This window comes from Thermobia domestica, chromosome 13 (genome assembly GCF_964235325.1).
Source record: "Thermobia domestica chromosome 13, izTheDome1.hap1.1, whole genome shotgun sequence".
NCBI lineage: Eukaryota > Metazoa > Arthropoda > Insecta > Zygentoma > Lepismatidae > Thermobia > Thermobia domestica.
Genome location: NC_137466.1, coordinates 130361340 through 130382862, shown reverse-complemented (window position 1 = coordinate 130382862; position 21523 = coordinate 130361340). Strand labels below are relative to the sequence as shown.

Here is a 21523-nt window from a genome sequence, read left to right as displayed (position 1 = left end):
CTTCTAAAGTTTGTAACACTGCTACACATTACATATATTTTTTTGTTCGCCATTATCCAACTACCCTGTAGTGTATGTAAAAACTTGACGTAGTGTTATTTAACACTAAATGTCATACCGAGTTGGCTACACTGCATTATTTATAGCATTGATGATAATGCTTATTGATAGCATCTATAGTATATATCATCAACAAACATATTCTACCATTATCGACCGTTCACTTTCCGAAACTAACAAGCTTACATGCTCACAGTTCTCAGCTAACTTCTTCGTCTTCTCTGTTTTGATACCGTCCATCAATTCTAGCCTTCTTCGGCTTCTCCCTCCCTTTCCTGTCACCATAACCTCTAGCACGCTCCTCATGATATAGTTCCTTCTCAGCCCTGCACCAATCAGTTTCTCTTCGTCTTTTCAATATCTAAAATCTTTTTTTTCTTCTCCACCATTTCTAACATTCTCTCATTCGTTTTCCGCTCAGCCCAGCTAATTATCTCCATTTTTCTCCACACACACATTTTGAAACCTTCCAGTCTTTCTTAATTTCTTTTCTGTAATGTCCATGTTTCTGCCCCATATAGTATAATACTCCACACGAAGCATTTTATGAGTCTTTTTTCTCAACTCTTTATTCAGGAACCCACAAAAAATACTTTTCTTCCTCTTAAATGCTTCTTTCCCCATTCCCACCATTGCTTTTATTTCACGTTTGCACTTAATTTCATCATTAATAATACTACCCAGGTATCGAAAACTAGTCACCTATTCCATTTTTCTCCCTCCTGCTTCTATATCTGACACTGACCGCTTTGTTCCAATACCATGGCTTTTGTCTCTCTAACATTTATTTTCATCCCATATTCTTCACAACCCTTCCTCAATCTTATCGATTTTCTTTTCAGATTCCGCAACAAGCTCCATATAATCTTCAAACCGTATACACCTAATCATTTTATCTCCTAACCGGCATTATGTAGGCCCTTTTTACTATCTCTTTTAGATAGATATTAAATAATGTTGACTAGAAACAACATCCCTGTCGAACTTCCTTCCAATTGCACTTTCCTCTGTTATTTCTTCCCCTATTCTAAAACTTTCATATACAGTGAAACCTGTCAACTTGGCCACCTCTCTAAGTTGGCCACCTGCTTATCTTGGCCTAGTTCGTCTTGAACCTGCATTTTCCCATAAAATATTCGTTATTTACTTCTCTATAAGTTGGCCACTTGTCTATCTTGGAAGTTGGCCACACTGAAGCAATGTTTACCCTATGATGATAATGATAAATTTACCTGCGTATCTTGGCCACGAAAAATACAATTTTGTTATTTTTCTTAACTCTTTCGAATTCCCATGTGAGAGGTAGATGTTCTGTATTTGTGACTGGACACAAAGAAGCATAGATTCGCACGATTTGTTCTTGGAGGTCAATGACCAGAACACTACCCTCATAAAAGGGTGGTGAAGGAAGGTGTGAATAAGAAAAAGCACGTACAGGAATTCAGGAAATGGTTGTACGTATTTGTTTACCCTGTCTGTTTTGGTAAAACCATTAGCTATATCGGCTCCTTTCATCAGTGGGAAGCTTTAGTAATTCCGGAAGATTCTCAAGGTTAAAGCTCAATTGTCATTTATTGGCACCTGACTGCATGTCAAAAGGTAGCGGAGGTTTTGAGATATGAATTCCCTCAAGATTTTCTCAAAACATCTTTTGCTCCGAGGGAAACACTTCTAGCTCATTAACAAGAGGTAGTTAACTACAATATTAGGATGTGCATATCTGACAAAAGAAATAAAGCAAATGTCTAGAATGAACCACCATTCAGTAACAGCTGAAAAGAAGTCATATAAATTGCATATGAATTTCTCAATTTATAACTTAGCTTTTCTTGTTTTCAATCTGAATAACTCAGTGTGCTATAATATCAATTTCAATAAACTGCGTACATACACTTCTATTTCATGGTTGTTTGTGTTATTGTGTTTCCAATCCGAATAATCCAATGTACCAGACTAGTTTTCACGAAGAGAAAGGTATGCATATATATTAGACATACTATCAAGAGCGCCGATCCGGGGGGACCGATGGGGCCCGGGCCCCCCAAAGCCCTATTTTATTTATGAGTATACAATATTTGGTATAATTTGAGTGCAATTTGTCTTAAAATCTTCATATATATACCTTCTGCATCTGAATGCCCCCCCCCCCAAATTTACAGAGAAATCGGCGCTTGTGCATACTATAGTAATATTTTCTAGTACTGTATATTTTTATGATTACTCTATATACATTTATAAGTAGCTGTCGTTCCACTGCTTATTAAAATTTTACAATCAAGTAATACTAGAAATCCTATTCTAAAAATGCACAAATCAACCTTATTTTCTGTAAGTTGGCCACTTTTCGATGGAACCGATGGTGGCCAACATAGACAGGTTTCACTGTGTATATATATATATATATATATATATATATATATATATATATATATATATATATATATATATATATATATATATATATATATATATATATATATATATAAAGTTTCTTATGAGTCTTCGACCCTTCCATTCCAATCCAATCTTCTTTAAAACTCTCAACAATTATTCCCAGTTTACGCGGTGAAAAACCTTTTCTAGATCAGTAAATACAACATATACTTTTTTTATGCACAACCGTATACCTTTCAGTGATTACCCTTAATAAGCCCATAACATCTCTTGTGTCCTTACCTTTCCTAAATCCAAGCTCTTCGTCGTCAACTTCATTTGTTCTTCCATACAACCTTCTATTCAGCATTTGAAGCATATTTTTTGCTACATAGCATATGAGACTAATAGTTCTATAGTACTCACATCTCTGTGGCTTCGATTTCTTACCCAACGATATTACGATTTATTTTAGGAAATCTTTTAGCCACTTTCTTGTGCCATATATTTCGTTACAAAGTCGGAACTATTCTTTCTTGCTCTTGTCTCCAATTTTCTTAATGAATTCGATTGGTATATTATTTATCTTGGTTGCCTTTTCATTCCCAATTTCGGATATAACTTTTCTCAAACTCATTCCGAAGAATATTAAGCCTTTCGTTATCGTTGGGTACTTCATTTTCTACTTCAACGTCTAGGCCAAGCGATCTTCCCTACTCTTATACAAGTCCTCAGCATGTTCATTTCATCATCTTATGACTTCACTCATCTCGCCTACTACTTTCCCATTCTTATTTTCTACTGCCATCATAATATCCTCTTGTTTTTATACAGTTTCATACATTTTTCTTGGTACATTTCCTCTTATTTCCCAACTCTTTCTAATTCCTTCACATTTTCTTTTGCAAAATTCATCCCTTGCTCTGTTTACCTTCGTAACTCGTTTAACATTCTGTACATCTTTTTGACTGCTGTATTAAACCGTTTCCACGCACTTCTTTCTCTCATTTCCTGCAGTGTCTCCTTTTCTGTAACCCATAGCTTCTTAGCCGTTTTGCGTTCACGGTACTTTACTATTTCTTCTGCAGCCTGCAGTATGCAAAGTTTAATATGTTCCCACCATCTGTTAATACCTGCACTTATCCTTTCCTTGTTTAAATACTTTTCTTGCAAGTTTTCTACGCAAAAATTTTTTACTTCCTTGTTTCTCAACTTTCCAGCGTTCAAATTCTTGTTACCTACTTCTCTTCTGGCCACATTTTTTTCCAGTTGAATAAAATATTACAAAAAAAACCTTATTGATTGTTTAAGTATAGTTTTAATCAGAAACTTCTTGGTACCTGCCTCTCTTTCAAAGGCTATATTTTTGCAACAACAAGTAGGAAATTTAATACTTGAAGTAAATATCCAAATTGTCCAAAACAATTAATATTAGTTAGATTTAGTCCCGTCAGTTGAAAAATATGAGTGGATGGCCAGATTTTTCTGAACAAGACTGTACGTTTGAATATATTTGAATTTATTTTAAAATTTTATAATTGTTGTGATTCACGTTCCACAAATCTTATTGTGATAGTAACATCTGTAAAATAACTTTTTTATCGCTACAAACTAAGGGGAGAAAACATATCTAATGTATACAAGAATTGGACATTATGTAAGTAAGTTTTCTCTTGACTTGTAGGTATACCGGTATAATTGTAATTTTTACCCATGTGACTTCCCTCAAAACCCGCTACCGATTGTTCCATAACATTGTTATTTGTTGCTATCAACAGGTACAATTTCGGAAAATGTTAAACCTTCAAGGGGTGAGCGGGAGGTACTAAATCTGCTTTTAGAGTTTTTTGAAATATATTTTAAGATTGGGGCATTCCTCGTCAGCTGATATTAGTACAACGGTACTTGTTTCGCCATCACATTTAGAGTTTTTGTATGATCATTATCCGTAGCATTGTTGCCGATTTATTATGTACTACACAAACATCGGCACTGCCATGTAGAAATAGTACGGTTTGCGCCATTTTTACGTTATCAGGAAAAATACTAAACTGAAGTGAGCAATTTATAACCTAGCATAAGCGCAAGGAAATAATGTGAATTTATTTATTAATGAGTGTCAACCAAGTACACTTCCTTGTTAAGGTTCAGGTTGGAAGAAGGTAAGAGCTGTTTCGAAATCAGCAATTAATAATTGAATATGCTGAGCTGATACTAGTAGTAGGCTGCCAATACAAGTACATAATACTTAAAAGCTATCTAATAGACCTCTTACTACAAATTGAAGAGCAAAATATGTAGACTGTAGCTGTTCTGAAAAGAAAATATTTAAATATCTTACATAGTACTAAAGGGTTTTACTGTAAGCGTTATGACAATAATTATTGGAATATTTCATAATTTTGCAAGATGTTCTTTGTTGCAGGATTGTTCCATCGAGCAATTTCTCAGAGCGGTACAGCGCTGGACGTTTGGGCACTTTCAAGAGGTTCTCGGAAGAACGCAGAGAAGTTGGGAAAATTACATGGATGTCCAACTGAATCCTCGAAGGATATAGTCAATTGTCTCAGACACAAGGATGCCGCTGCTATTGTTGACTCCACAGATGATTTTTTTGTAAGTTAATCCTTTAGTTCTGTACTAATAGTGTGTAATTCCAAAACATGCTTTCAATAACCAGTGGTGAGAGAAGACATACTGCAGCCGAATAATTTATTATTTGGTTTATTTTAAAAGGACATCTTGAGGCAGGGTTGGCTCGTTAAAAAAAAATAAAATAAAATAAATAACTGGTTTAAACCAAAAAACGAAAAATGTTCGTAAAAGTGTAAGTGTTCGTAAAATCTTCACGTACACATATTTGTGGGTTATCACGTTTCACTCCCGTATATTATCTGTGTTATATTCAGAGCCAAATTCCTCATCCATTACTCATCCTCATCCATTGAGAATATACTACAAAAGCAACTATATATATATATATATATATATATATATATATGGGGTATGTTTAGTACAAGGGGTCCAGAAGCACGTAAAAAAACAAAATTTACAGGAGAAATGAGTGATGCAAGTGCTTAGACGTAACATAACGTAACCAAATCTAACCTAACCTAACATAAACTAACGTAAGCTAACCTGAACTAACCTAAACTAACGTAATATTAGTAGAAATAAGCGAAATTCTATGATTTTTTGGAAAATTATGTGGGACTCCTACACTAATATAACGTAAACTAAACTAACCTAACGGAACCTAAACTAGCCTAACCTAACTTAAACTAACCAATCCTACCCTAAACTAACCGAATGTGAACAGAAATTACCAAAATTTTTAACATTTTTTAGTGAAAAGAGCTGGACCCCTTCTGCTAAACATAGTCCATATATATAAAGTTTATGAATGTTTCTGTTGTGATTTTTTATAGTTCATTATTATTATTATGCAATTGCAATCAAAGAAAAATTCTAAATATTGTTTCGTTTTAATAATGTTTACAATTGATAAAATAATATGTCGTACTTTTGGGGGGGTCGTACAAACCCCACGAGAGGCATTTATTGAAATCAGAAGTATCTTTGGTATCTATTTACGTATAAATGGGTCAGAGCGAAAATGGACTCAAATAATTCGTATCTTTATTCACTTTTCTTACTGATACACAAATTAAGTCGTTGTATTTCTTTAACTTGGACTAATAAGTCGTAGTGAACTTAAGTCGTCGTATTTCTTTAACTTGGACTAATAAGGCTTAGTGAACTAACTTGTATTAAATTAGTTCTTCTGTACTCTGCAGTATTTTGAAATTGTCCATATGTAATTCTGTATAATGGTTTCACTTGTGCAACTGTTTATCTTTTTGTCCTTCTGAAATGACTCTTGGCAAAAAGTGTGTAAATATCAGTATAACGTATTTTTATCAGATGTGAGTCGGCAGACGTATCGCATTTGTGGCCAATTAGTCCCGGTTTCGAGTTCAAATGGAGGACAATTTCTCTTGGATGTAAACCGAAAAGCGGTTTGGATTCCGCTTTAAGCTTATGTGACCCCTTCCAGCATAACCCGGTTGTTGCAGTAATAACACGAAGGCGAAACAAACTTATTTCTGTTCATATGTGATACAAATACATAGAACAAATTATTTAAACCAAAAAAAAAAAAACTGGTTTAAACCAAAAACTCTTGGTTTAAACCAAAAGAAAAAAACCTTGTTTAAATTCTAAAAATGGGGTTTTCTGGTTTTTCAATAAAAAACATGGTTTTTGCCAACCCTGTCTTGAGGTAATTTACATAAATACATACAATCGTGATCAATAAGAATAATGCACAAGAGTAGCTTTCAGAACTTCTCTCTGGTTTATTACTACACACTAAAGAACCCTTAATAATCTTACACTCAATAGAAGTGAATATTCTCTCAAACTATCTTTGTTATAGCCTGAAATGTGGGAAAGTACTAACTCCCAAATCCTATATTTTTCAAATTCAACCCTGTTTTACTCAAAACATATAGCTACATAGCAGTTCCTAATCTACTTACCATTTCTCGTAACATTCTGTACCCATACCACAATAACTGCTCATCGACAGTATTCAAGCTGGAAACACCGAAATGTTGGGTAACACTGTAGACAAAAGCGTTGGCCTATATTGGATTTTCGAGCTTTTCGTTTCCGTTGCGATACCAATGAACTATTATTGGAAATTTAGATTCTTGAGTCTTGGATTTTACCAATATTTTTTTTCTTTTATTTATTTTTTTTTGGGGGGGGGGGGATATGTCGAATTTTTTCCATAAAGTTGAAGCTATGAGTAATACTTCCAAAAGTCAATCCATATAATTTCTTTTTATATTTTCTGTAGTAAATGTATAGCTAGATAAAATACCAACTATGTAACTATTACTTTTTAGCTTTGAGTTTCATATCACAGTGCCATCCTACCGATTAAAAGATTATTATTCTACAGGGTAGCCCAGATCTGAATAACACATTTCAAAGTTAAAAATTCGGTAGGGCCGATAACTTGGAGTGGGTTGCAGGTGGGGCATTGGAAGAGAACAGAATTCCATTTCATCAGAACACCATAACAGTTACTATGGACATTGTTGAAGCGTTGATCACCATTTTTTCTGTGAACGTACTTATTACGAAACGAAGTGTTATTAAAGAGCGTTAATGGTTAGCTAACATGGCTGTAAAGAGGTCCATTCTAACTCTTAGTGTTCTTATGAAATTGTATCCTATTCACTTCCCACTACCCATCTGCAACCAGGGGCGGATCCAGGGGGCGATCGGGGCAATCGCCCCCCCCCCTCCCAGAAGAAAAAACTTTCTTATTTTATATATAAATAAAACTCATCCCAGAGTTTGTAACTCTTAAAAGTAGCTCTCAGTAGCAGTATTACAACCCACCGCCCCCCTCCAGAAGTCAGTCCTGGATCCGCCCCTGCCTGCAATACACTCTAAGGTTTCACGTTTGCGTAATATTCAACTTTGAATTGTCAGTCGGCCCCGTGCAATGTTGTATTTTCGATAGTGCATGGGAATTGAAGAGTCTGCTGGCTGAAAAGATAGCTACAAAACGCCAAAATGAAGATACTATGTTTTGAAATAAATTTAGTTCTGAGTGAATTGTTTTATGTTGTACTGCGTATCATATTATTCTTCTAAGATAAAGTGAAACGAAGTGCCAAGTGACTTCGTTTAAGACACGGAAGAAAACTATAGTAAATAGATAGCGTTAAGGCGCACAATTCATATGTAAAGAAAACGAAGACATCTTAGGATTGTACTGCATGGGTATTTCTGAATTTGTGTCAAATCACATACCAGTGATGATAAAGAAATATGAAATGATGAGTTGTATTCATAGATACAAACTGCTTGCTCTTAAGGTTGTTGAATACCTGCGCCATCTTAGTTTTATATCCCATTGATTTATATTCAGAATTGTTTTTCTCTTTTCTTTTATTAAAAATATAAATATATATAAAATTTTCATGAAGCCAGGAACATTTAATTAGATTTGACGAAGAAATCAGTAAAATCAAACTATTAAAACTCTAGTTCATTGAAAAAAAAGAGAAAAATAACACTCCGTATGAATCAGTAGGTTAAAAAGCAAAGATGGCGTTTGCAGTTGACGCCGTAAAATTATATTCATGGCAGATGGTAAAATTAGAAAATAAATGTTGACAATGTTTCATAGAATTTGTTGTTTTTAATACAAGCAATGTGACTAGAGAGATTTTTATTCATTTCCAGAAATGGGCTCGTTTTCCGATCATTGCCTTCCCTCCAGTGGTGGAGAAACAAGGAGATCATAGGTTTATCGTGGACTTTCCTCACCGCCTTATATCCGAGGGAAAAATCGCCCAAGTACCCTGGATGGTGGGCATAACTGCAAATGAAGCAGCTATAGAAATCGTTGGTAATTACTTATTTATTATTATCCTTATATATATAGATTCAACCAGGAATTTTGACCTTCTCGTACACTAATAAATAAAAGAACATACCGGTACAATACAAATTTATTGATAAAATTATGGTAAGGAATGAACCTAGCAGATATAATATTCCTGTTTAATTGAAGTTATATCTCAATCGTGATATTTAATTACCTTCGTTTTAGAACTACTAGAAGCAACAATCTGTATCTTTACTTCCGCATTTAGGTTAATAAAGAATGATAGCCGTCACGCAACAATTTATGAGAAACCGTGTTGCTCTCCCTGCAAGAAAAGTATTCTCAGCATCTGAGAATAAAGATAGGGTTACAATATATCAGCATTTAAGCAAACATGTTCGCATTTTGAGAGTAAAAATTGCAGCTATAAATCGCGGAAAGCACGAAACATCACGTTTTAAAACTCCTTGGCTTGGAAATTATGGAATCTCGCAAGGGGTTCAAGGATCTGCAAAGAAACTAGTATGGGTTCTGTCTAAATATCCATTTCCACAATCCTCTGGTACCAGCGTGACTAATTGCATAAAGTAACTTGGGATATGCTTTTCAGAACTAATTGAGCATTCGCTGCGTGGATACCAGAAGATTGTGAAACATAAATATTTAGATAGAGTGCATATTACTTCCTAAGTAATTCCTTCAATTTCTTCTGAGAGATCCAATAAATAATTTTTAAGGCAGGGCGTTTTGAAACGTGATGTTTCACCCTTTCAGTGGTTTATAACTCTGAAAGAAGGCGCTTTCCGGTCTATGATTATTAGAACTTCATTCTTTCATTTGGTATAAGGAATAATCTAATGAATTTGTGACACTGAATTCATTAACACCCTGTATATAAACTCCGTTATTCACTTATAAGGTTTTCTATGTTTACACATTATATACTAATCAACTTTAAGCGGACATTGATATATGTAGCTCTATATTAGTGTTCATACTGTTATTCAAACTGCACCATAAATCTTCGTTCTATGGCAAATTTAAGAATTCCGACCAAAGATCATCATCCGCATACGTTGCAAATTCCTTATTGTGCCAGAACAAGAAGTCATATTTCTGTTTTACTGAAATAGAATGCTAAGTCGTTGTATTCTGGTATATACCATGGAAAAAGTGGAGTTGCCACAATGTGCCATATTTTCTGTTAGTCGTAAGTTATATGGCCGAAACAAAAGAACACAAGTTTTATTTTTTTTCGGTGGTACTCATGTAGACTATATTCTGTTCAATTTATATTTTCTTGCATTTTCAATTTTTCGTTTTTAAAACTCGATTTACATTTATTAAAATTCCTTGCAAAATTGTAACCTAAAAGCATTCATGGTAAATATCTTGTGGTTCTACGTAAGAATTTCTTATTTAATTAATACATTAACAACTCAAAATTCTAATTTTTCAGGGTTTCTGAACAACCATTCTCTTTTCGAGGACCTAAGCAATGATTTCTCTCATTTTGGATCAATCGCTTTGGATTTGGAAGACCTCGAAGCAAAAGAAGAAATAGCAGACAGCATCCGCCAGTTTTATTTTGGCTACAATAGAAAAATTGACAAGCATACATCACATCAACTGGAAGAGGTAATAAAAGTACTTGTTACAGTTTCTTGTGAATTGAAAATGTCGGCCTTTGTAATAAACAATTATTTCAGCACATTATAGATGTAAAGAGCTTGCAAAATTATATTTGAGCCATTAAAGCATTTTCTACAAAGTTTCATACAGATAACAGTTAGAACCATTATTGTCCCCACAAACTCGTAATATCTCAATTATTGCATAAACCACAAATAATATAGTATGAAAATTACTTATACTATGCATTAATTTAGTTTCCAGTTGCATGGATGAGAAATTATCATTAAAATAGTAGGATCATCATTATGCTAGGGAAATTTCTCGATAGCTCACCTGCAAAGTGCCAGGGATAGTTCTTGTTCAAGTCATCTTTTGTTAAGGAAAATTAAATTTCTACTTTTACGTCCCACGTTTACAATGTAGCCTAAAGAAAATGAATGACGCTAGGCCCCCTACTCGAAATCTTAGCTCCTCCAGTCTTCCTCCTTCTCAGTACTGACCATGTTATTACTACTAAAATACATACAGGATAATAAATGAGAAGCTCTGGTGAAGACAATGATATGTCACATTTTCTTTACATTCGACTAAAGTGGGAAAGAAAGTTCAACATTCTCATGCAATGCAATGTAATAACACATACTAAACAAGCTTTTCCTGCCATCTGCTGGTAAATTTCCGAAATTAAACTGCCTACACACTGTTATGTGGTCCGATCCCAACCCATTACACCTAATAACTCAAATTCACTGGAAGTGGCACTTACCATTATCTTCCACCGAGCCACTTAAATTACTTTCTGTTATCAAACATCGAGAACTATTTTTAAAGTAATAGCAACTATGGATAATCCCTAAAATGCCAACCTTTCAGTTGACCACTAAAGCAAAATCCCTTAGTTTGATGATTGGCCAAGATTTCAATCTTTTGACGCATGTTTTTTTTATCATTCCTAAAATTCTTGGCCAACATCGCAATCTTTTGATCCATATATTAGGATCATTCCTAAAATTCTTGTTAAAGGAAAATTTGAACATAAATTACAATTTTGTCATTCACCGTAAAGTCACTATGAAACATGTCAAATTTTGCTTCCATATTATGGAAAGTACTACGTTCATTTGGGACGCACCGGAAATTCCGTTTATAGTGGAAGATTGTCCTGTCCCACCCAATGTTTTTTTCTGAAATGTTTCTCTCCTTAATTACCATTGTAATGATGAGAGTTTCTTTTACTTTTTTTCTTTTAGATGTTTAGCGACAGATTAATGGCTGTAGCTTTTGATGAAGCCGCTCGTCTTGTCGCATCGAAGAGCCAGGCTCCTGTCTTTGCCTATCACTTTGCTTACAGGGGAAACCACAGCATGATTGACAACATGGGAGTGAAGGAAGACTACGGTAAAGATTATATTCTTTTTAAAAAATATTTTCATTGCTCAAATACGCTACTACTTTAGGAAGGCAGAGATTACTTTACTTCTATTGGCTGGATTACCACTGGATCAAAAAAACAACACATTATGTATGATGAGTCTCATCTTCAGTGGAATTTGTTAGGTAAAGATCCAAGATCTCTCTTTTTCACTGTGGAGAGGCGATATTTGTGACAACAATTTGAGAGGAATGGAACTACGTTAATCAAATCTGATGTGCTACCTTTATAATTTACAAATACCATAAAAACTATTACAAAACTATTTATCACAAATTGTCTCGTTAATGATTAGTCTATATTAAAAACTAATCACATCTCCGCAAGAAACTGTTTAAATAATTTTGTCTTACTTGATAAAGAATTTGCCCATTTTTTAAGTTTCTTTCTTTGCTGTTCATTTCCAGCTCTGGTTAGAAAATATATGGATTTAATTAGTTTTCTTCATGTCATCCATTTACAAAGATAACAATATCTTTCAGGCTGGGTATTCATTAAGAGTAATTTCTTGTTTTTAATTACTTAAATTTTTATTATTATATCAATATTATATTACAGGAATACACAGTGGCGTATTTAGGGGGTAGCTTCCGGGCTTAAGCCCCCCCCCCCCGAAATCTTACTTAGTATAGTAAAGTAAATGAAATATCTTTCAGAATTTTCACATTTCCAGGCAAAATCCCCTCCGAAAGTTAGCAAAGTCCCTCCCGAAACAAAATCATAAATACGCCACTGGGAATACATAATACTGAAAAATACTTTAGACAGTTCCTAACTTCTTTTTATCGCTTCTAATCGGCTAATGTCGTATTAGCACAAGAATGTCACAACCCTAACACAACACTTTAAAAACTGCTCAGTAACAATAAAGTTCTTTGTTATTTCTTTTCTATGGTATTTCTTACTTAATAGTTGTTGAAGAGTTTTAATTTTTATACACGCAAAGAAAGAAATTTTTTAGTCTTGTGAATGTAAGTCAATCACTTTCTTGTTGATAATATAATAAGTTTGCATATATAAAAATATTCTTTAAAGTATAACGAGATAAACCATCTTAAGACAACACTCATAAACTATAATTCCTAAATATTAATACCAAAAAAAGTATTTAAAAATAGGTTAAACATTTAATTGAATTACTAATTTAATTGAAGTACTAATTTACAGAATAAAAACATTGTTATATCAAATATTGTTTTATTTCTGTGTGTAAATCACTTACCAGCTTTTTAATACAGTCTGCAGATGCTGTAGTCATATTTGAACTATTTTAGCTCACACGTTTATTATGATAATTGTGAAACAAAATTTGCTACTGTGTTTACCATATACACGTTTTCATTAAAGCCGAAAGCATTCAAAATTATTCTGTTTGTATTTAATAATTATTACTATTGCGATGGTTGGTTCTGTCGAACGTCTACTTCAACTAAACGCTATTGCAACTTTTTCTTTAAAAAAGAAAAATAGTTTATGGTAATTCCGTTTTCATTCAACGATGACTCTTCTCTCTTCTAATTTATAATGTGTAGTTAACTATAAGTTAATGGTCTTGAATACCTATACCGTCTTTGTCTTTTTAGTCAATTGGTTTATATGTGAAATGTTCTGTTTTCGTTGAAATGAACCAGAATTTTAATAATTGTGATTTGTCTGATTTATTTTTTTCTTCAAATCCATTTAAATGCCTCTTACTTTTAGAAAATAAATTTTCAATATGTAAAAACTTCATATGAAATTAAATTTGATTATTAAATATTTCATTTATATATCGTGAAATTTAATTTTCACAAAGCAAATAATGTTTAAAAGGATTACAAGGAATAAATAAAATCACCTAGTTGAAATTGCACTTTATTTTAAAAAAAAAAAAGACAGAAAAAATAATTCTCTATAGATCGATAGACTAAAAAAGGCAAGAATGGCTCAGATATTGAACAACACTATAAACTATTGACTTAAAAGTCTAAATATTGAAGTTTTTAGCTCCAATTGTAACAATTTAAAGTGATGTCTGTTTAAAGCACGTATATATTATTAAGATTACTTCTATTGGGTATTCATGTGGTTGTGTGAAAGCCATTATGATAATACGTATTTGCTGTTTTATTTGTAGGAGTGGCTCATTGTGACGAACTGCAGTACCTCTTCCGAATTCCAGAATATTTTCCAGAGCCTCCAACGAGCGAAGAAGACGTCAACATGATAGACAAATTGATAACGTTGTGGACTGATTTTGCGAAAACAGGGTAAGTGGTGTTGGAGAGCCACAAACACTACCTCTTTTACCGTTTTCAGTATCGTACTACTTTGAAAAGAATCAATGTTTCATGAGTTTCTTTCGACAAATGGAGATGATCACGAATATAAAGAGAGGTGTGGTCGAAAAAGTTGATAACCCTCAAGAAGTAAAATTTTCCTGAAATGGGTTTAAAGCTTACAACTAATGCCCAAAAATCGTGCATCCCGACTAACCATATGAATTTCTCATCAAAATTACTATCTAATGGAAGTTTTTTGGCCTAAATTGGTAACAATTAAATTGCGGTAATTAACATAATGTTTGTGGGTTGTCATGTTTTTCCACTCACCATATAGATAGTTGTACGTGTGTTATCTGAACTGGTTTTTGTGCCGTGGGTAACGCAAGAAACGGATTAAACTATTGTAGTACAATAGTATTCCCAGAAATCGTGTTCACATATCCAAATAACATTGGAATATTATTATTTTACAATATTATTGTATTTTGTTCAATGGATTATAAGTATGTAGAGTAGATGAGTATTAAACTTTGTGCAGTATTATTAGTTTAAAATTGCAAAGCACAGGAATATTTTAAATATACGAAACTATAGTTACCTGTAAGCTCTTTTTTCTTTTCGTTTCTTTTTTCTTTCTTTCTTTCTTTTTTTTACATATTTTTCGCTATCACTGCCTTCTTCACCATCGTCAAGTATTGCACACTGTGCTGCGTCCTGGTTGTTCAGAGCATGATTGTAGAAGTTTTGAATGTGAATGGACGGTATGTAACTGTACAGGAACAGTCGTCTTTCGCTTTCTCACGATTAATGGGTCGAAGCTCTGAATACTTACGAGATTTCTTTCATTTGAGTGGTAGTATATGCGCTAACGCTCTTACCCTTTGTGCGAGCGGTCCGGGTTCGATTCCCGGTGGGGCACTCAGTCGAAAAAGTGTAAAAGCTTTCTCAGGCCCACCATTCTGAAGGAGGTTTTTCTGGGTTTTCCTCATTCATACTAGGCAAATGCCGGGGTGGTACCTATTATATAGCTTCCTTGCCTCTTCCTTCCTTGTCTTTCCCCGGATAGGTGCTCGCCGATAGACGTCATCCCTCAAAATGTGACGGGCTAAATGGTCATAGATGGCGATAACCCAGAAATCTAATTCCTACATCCTTCATTTGGGTGGTTTTCCTTTCTTGCATACATTCACTTGCTCCCAGGTTTCAATATTACAGGAAAGCGATACCTCAAATATGAATGGGTTTTCTTCGGAAAATGGAAATTTTATCACATCTTGCAGCTTGATTGAGGTTCTGCTGATAGTAATGAAGGTGCGCTTGATCTTATCGCTAAAATCTCTTATAGTTAGGAGATTCGTTTGTTTCATGTCACACACTTGGAAAGGCTTCTTTCTACACCTCTTCTCCGAAACGTCCAACTACGTACCTGGAATATATATATGCATTACATGATTTCAAATGTAGTTCTCTACTACACGAAAATCTTCATCTGAAGGTAGCATGGGGAGTCCTGTAACTGGAAAGTGGTGTTCCACTCTTTCAAAACGTACCGTGCACACTATATGAATCCAGTAAGCGATCATCCTTCAATTCTGGTTTTGTCTGCCACAGTTGTCAGAAAAGGCAACAAGCCTTTTAGTTCAGATGCCATTTTTCTCGAAGTAATTGTTTAGTAGCCTATGATTTCGTCAGACCCTCTGCCAGCAAGCGTCTCATCCCAAAAGAAGACGAATCCTTGTTCTATGTTCGTGAAAGTGCACACTTAAGTCATATGCCCATAGTTTGCGCTTCTAGAAAGCTGGTCCCGTCGTTAGTCGTGGTATTGGGAGAGCTTGCTTTAGGCCAAAGCTAATGACATGCATATTTGCATCGTTCTTTGCAGCTTTTCTGTAGCTATTTAGATTGTCTTGCCTAGTTTGTGCTCGTCCTTGTTGAAGTTCAAGCTGAGTTTCTATCTCACATGTTGACACTCCATTATTTCGTAAATCCTGGATCTTCATCAACCCATTGCTTACAGGGTATGTGGAAAAACTTGATAATCCACACAAGTTAAAAAATATCTTTATTATGACTAAACATTCAATCAACACAATAATATAGATATTACGGAATATTGGTAATAACAAAAAATATACAAGACCTTTAATAACAAAATTATAATGACCAGCTACAAGGTTATCATTAAAACGTGGAAAAACTTGCTAACCAGCAAAGCACTTGACCTCGTAGCCTTTGACCTTGTGGAATTTCTTCGCTTACCTCGTACTTAGAAGACATTCGAAACGTTTCCGGGACCTAACCAGGATCCCTGTTACTGTCATCACAAAATGAACTATTTTCATCTTCACTCTGTGAAGGAAATCTCATATTATTCATTTTCCTTAAGAGGTTCAAAATCCTTCGTGTACGCTATTTTGACAAACAAGGGTAATCAAGTTTCCTCCGTACTAATCTGGGATGTGGATGGTTATAAAAAAGACTTGTACTGCCATCTGTATTAGGAATTTTGAACTGGAAGATGGTGAGTACCTTCTGCCGTCAACAACAATGCATAATAACGTATTAACTCAATTTTGATAAAATTGAGGGTTATCAACTTTTTCTACTACACCCCTGAAGATCAGCGGCACAAATCTGTCAACATTGAGGGGACGGGTAAGACCGTTCCCATAATCATTTTTTAAAGCGGTGTTCAAAATATTTATGAAGTTGAAAAACAATGCTGTGGAGCAGAGTTGTCTTCAACATTGGGAGGCGGGCAGATTTGAGGCTTATTATGGGGGACATCAATTTTGTCTCACTTTCCTTTGTGGCAATCGAACACAAATCATCTCATTTCTCTCTTCCCCCCCAAAAAACACATTTCAAATCGGATTATTGGGGGGATAGTCCCCCATTCCAAGATTGGAAGGGACATGTCCCCCCTCATCCCCCGGGATTTGCGTCAGTGATTAAGATGGTATGATTGATGATATAATAATATGCAGGTATCCTGCGCTCACAGTGAATTGAGTATAATAATAATAATAATAATAATAATAATAATAATAATAATAATAATAATAATGATAATAATAATTACAAATTTTGGAACGTATCATAATTATGTCTAAATTCTGCGAAAAAGATAAACATTATTTATTTGAAATCATGGACAGTGTACAACGATATTGTATATCTATTTTGTAATTTCTTCTATTTTTATATCTTGATTTTGGGCAACGGTGTATAAAAGTACACAATCTGTCGTGTAGAAGAAGAAGAAAAGAATGTTGTTGATTCTAAATAGAAAGAAATAAGATTTAATCTCAATAGTTGAAATATATATGTTGGTTTTATAGGTGTAATCTGCATTTATAGTTATCATAACAGCAGATAGTCGTTTATTTAAACGTTGCTATGACAACCGAAGAAAGAAAAGAATAATTAATGGAGTTTGGAGAATAAAGGTAATAGTGATATAAGTTGTCGTGCCTGATTTAATGTATTTTGACCGTGTTAACGTAAGTAAAAGTTACACGAACTGTGGGCTGCATGGTTCCTATATACGTTACAAGTGTATACAAGGATTTCTGTGTTTCTGAACTTAAAAAACACAAGGTTATGAGGAACGAGACGTACTGTTAATAACTTATCGTCGTTATCCTTATAATACTGTATGTTGCGTTTAATTGATTGATTAGTTTGGTTCATTTAACACATATATCACTCTGTGTAAGTTTCTTTTTAATATCATTTTAATTGTTTCTTAAACATAATGTCATTTTCTATTGTTGACAGTAATCCGCTGCCACAGCCAAAGGATGTGAATTCGGCGTGGACGCCAGTGCCTTCCATTAATCTCCAGTTAGACGAACTCCCTCATTTGGAAATCAAATCGCAAATGAAAATGAACTCATACTTTAGAGGATCAAATATTCAGTTTTGGAGATCGATGCCAGTGTACAAAAGACAGTGGTACCTCTCTGAGTGGCACTCGTTCACTAAGGACGAGCTCTAACAAAATATAAATCTTCTGAGTTTGTTATGGTGGTAAGGGCATTGCGAAATCAAATCCTGAAACAAATAGGTTCTAAAATAATTTTCATACAATAAATATTGTTGTTACACTTGTCAGTAATGGCTTCAGAAACATTCAATTGAGTGGGAGACTATTTTAGTTTTCAACTTGATTCAATTCTAAACCTTTCCATATATTCCATTAAACTAATTGTTGATTGCTGATTGTTTCAACAATGATTGTTTCAATTGGTGTTATGCGTAGCGAGAAAAGTGAAAGAACTTACATTAACATATATCATAAAAAGAAACGTAGCATCTGGGAAACAAGAGAGTAATTGATCAATAAACAAGAAATTACTTCAGATATTTGCGTAAAATACTCGATAAGCATGACTATAGTTACTAGCATGACTATAGTTACTATAATATGTAAATCATGTATCCCTTTTGTATATCAGGGTAAAAAAAAAAAGTTTCCTGGGACCTGCACTCGGAAATCCAATGTATAAATAAAAAAAGAAAACATCTACCTATGGTAACGCGCTTACGTGTAATATGAGATACAATAAAAGCAATATAATACCATTTCCAATTCTACACTTTTTTTAATCAAGTGTATAAAAGCTTAAAATTAAATGAATGTTTGGATACGAGCGTTCATACAATTGACCAAAGAAAGTACATATTTTCTGACTATTCGAAATAAGGGAAAACAGGAGGTAGATTTTCTAAAATTTTCCCAACTTTTACAGTGACATAAATGTTGAAATAACAGATAGTTTGTTTCGTTTTCTTACAAGTATACCAAGGACAGTGATGCATCAGCCCAGCATCAGATCTGGTCATAGCAATACTTTCTGTTTGACTTTACGTTTACTTTAATATAAAGCTAAAATTCTCTTAACAGGAAGGATAAAATATTTACCGCTCTACCTGCCTAGCTAATCATTCAATAATACTAATGTATGATGTTTATCTAACCTACTATGATTTTAAAATTCGAAATAAAGCAAGTAAAAGAAAATGTTAACGCATTTGATCTGATTTTTTTAAAAAATGATAATTTATTGATTTAACTAATTTCTTTTCTGAAGATGTTTCTTGCCTGTGTTGACTTGAATCTAGAAAATGTAAATTCAAATGTACTATTATGTTTGTTATTACAAATGAGCTATACATATATATTTGTTATAGAAAAAACAATTGCCTAAACCGAAAACTCCCTGTAAGTTTGATAAAAACAGAAAAATAAATTGCAAATATGTTTCTGAACATGTAATTTCTAAGTCCTTTCCTCTGCACAACTTTCATTTGAAATAAATAGGTTAAGTGTACACAAAATTTGTGTTAAATACACATCAAAACACAATAAAATAAGGTCAAACGAAGTTGGGTTTATTACTTCTTAGTTACAAGTACAAAAAAAAAAAGTTGTTTCTTGTTGAATATTAGTTACTCGAAATGATGAACGAAAAATACTAAAATCAAACAAATTGTGAATTCTCGTATTCTCGTTGCTGTGTTTTCTCCTTGCTTTTAGGGAAGTTAATACTTAGAATGATTACTCAAAGTGCTAAATTACAATACAGCTCCTTTCCAACATAATTATTATCAGAGTTGTTATTAATCGAACTCCAGCGTAGATCCATATGTAAAATTCCAAAAATGTTCATGTATAAAGAATATAAATGTAATGCTGCTTTTTCCTATACGCTAAAGTGAAAACAGTATAGGATTTTATCTATAATATCTCAAAAGATATCACTGATACATGTACATAAATACACTTGTGAGAGATACAAGTACTTCTTGCTTACTTCTGATGTGTTGACTTCATAAAGCAGTTCAGGAACGAATTCAACTTTCGCTGCGATCCACGTGGCTTATATTTTAATAAAATGAATTAGTGCAGATAGTTAACAACACAATTTAATCGGAATAGAGCAAAGTACTCTTATCATTGATAACAAAAAAACAAAACTTCAACACTATGTTCCAACAATTAATTATTCAACAAATAAAATATGAAATGTCAAAATCTAAACTAACTTTAAATACGCTTGCATTTGAGTAAATGATTACAGAATCTTTACTTGTGATACGTAAACATTGATTGGCGAAAATTCCGGAGAAAATATTTAAACATTAAGAAAATTAATAATAAGAATTATTCATTATTGTAGAGGACAAAGAAAATAATAGGTAATTCCAAAACTCTGTCCATATACTGTAACAAAACACTCTTAATCCCCTTTCTTTCCGGATGATCATTCGGGGCAATAATCCATACTTGAAAGAAAAAAGTACAAGTCTAAACCTCCAAAACATAGACCTGACCTCCAGCTCCGGGAAAATAATCCTGAAACAAAAGGTAGGGAGAGTTTTCGCCGGTACTGTACTGAAAGACCGCTTAGCGTATCCTGATAATGAATATATCTCACTCTCTCCTTTTAATTTACTAAACTTCGTTCAAAAATTATTTCAGTTGTTCAAGGATATTACTTAGCAATGACAAATGTAATATTTCAAATAACAAGGACAAACAATTTATTATAAATAAGGGAAACAATAATAAAAAAGAGAGGAAAAATAACAGTACACAAAATAATTAATAGGGCAATCCAAAAGCAGAAAAATCACAAAAAGCATATCAGCAACTCACATATGGTTGGTACCTTGAACATGGTTGTGGTTGTCTAAGGGTCCAAAAGAAACTAATTTTAAAAGCATAATTTTAAAAATAAAGCATAATTTAATATATATATAGGCCAATAGCACAATTCTTAGAAAATTCTGTTTAACTACAAGTTAACAATAACATACTGTATTAATATTTTTAAAACCGATATTTACAATGCAAAATCTTTGAGAACACAACAATGCAACAATGAAAAGCATATTTTTATTTCTGTAAACTTTTTGCTGTAATCCTTTGAAGTGGAGAAAAGAAAATAGGAAAAGAACAGGAAAACTTTGTGCACAAGAACTCCACACTATATTGTTATGTGTACCTCTTGAACCTGAGCACTTTCTGTACTTTTTGGTGCATCTATTACTTTCTGTATATATGCACCTCTAAGGCGCACACAAGTGATTAAAAAACTGACTCGAGTAAAGCATATTTCTTTACAGTGCATTAAGTAGAAAGTTCATTAAATATGAAGGAAACTGGTTGCATAACATATTAATAAATAGATCAATATATTTAGAATATTTAATGTATAGTAAATATTATACATTATACACGATTAATGTAAATCAATAATTGAAATTAAAAATAAAGCATAATGTGGGTTGCTCTAATAATTAACAATAGAATAAATAGTAAAACCGTTATACAGTTCC

At 33.4% G+C, this 21523-nt stretch overlaps 1 protein-coding gene across 1 annotated transcript in view; it reads left to right on the top strand.

Moving 5' to 3' along the window:
• LOC145668508 (venom carboxylesterase-6-like) overlaps nucleotides 1-19450 on the top strand; it is a 57268-nt gene extending 37818 nt beyond the window's left edge. The window contains exons 5-10 of the mRNA XM_081736475.1: nucleotides 4859-5049; nucleotides 8701-8866; nucleotides 10305-10483; nucleotides 11731-11878; nucleotides 14029-14161; nucleotides 17957-19450. Of these exons, the coding sequence (XP_081592601.1) occupies nucleotides 4859-5049; nucleotides 8701-8866; nucleotides 10305-10483; nucleotides 11731-11878; nucleotides 14029-14161; nucleotides 17957-18176 (1037 nt within the window). The 3' untranslated portion in view covers nucleotides 18177-19450. The remainder of the gene's footprint in view (nucleotides 1-4858; nucleotides 5050-8700; nucleotides 8867-10304; nucleotides 10484-11730; nucleotides 11879-14028; nucleotides 14162-17956) is intronic.
• Nucleotides 19451-21523: the final 2073 nt, after the last annotated feature.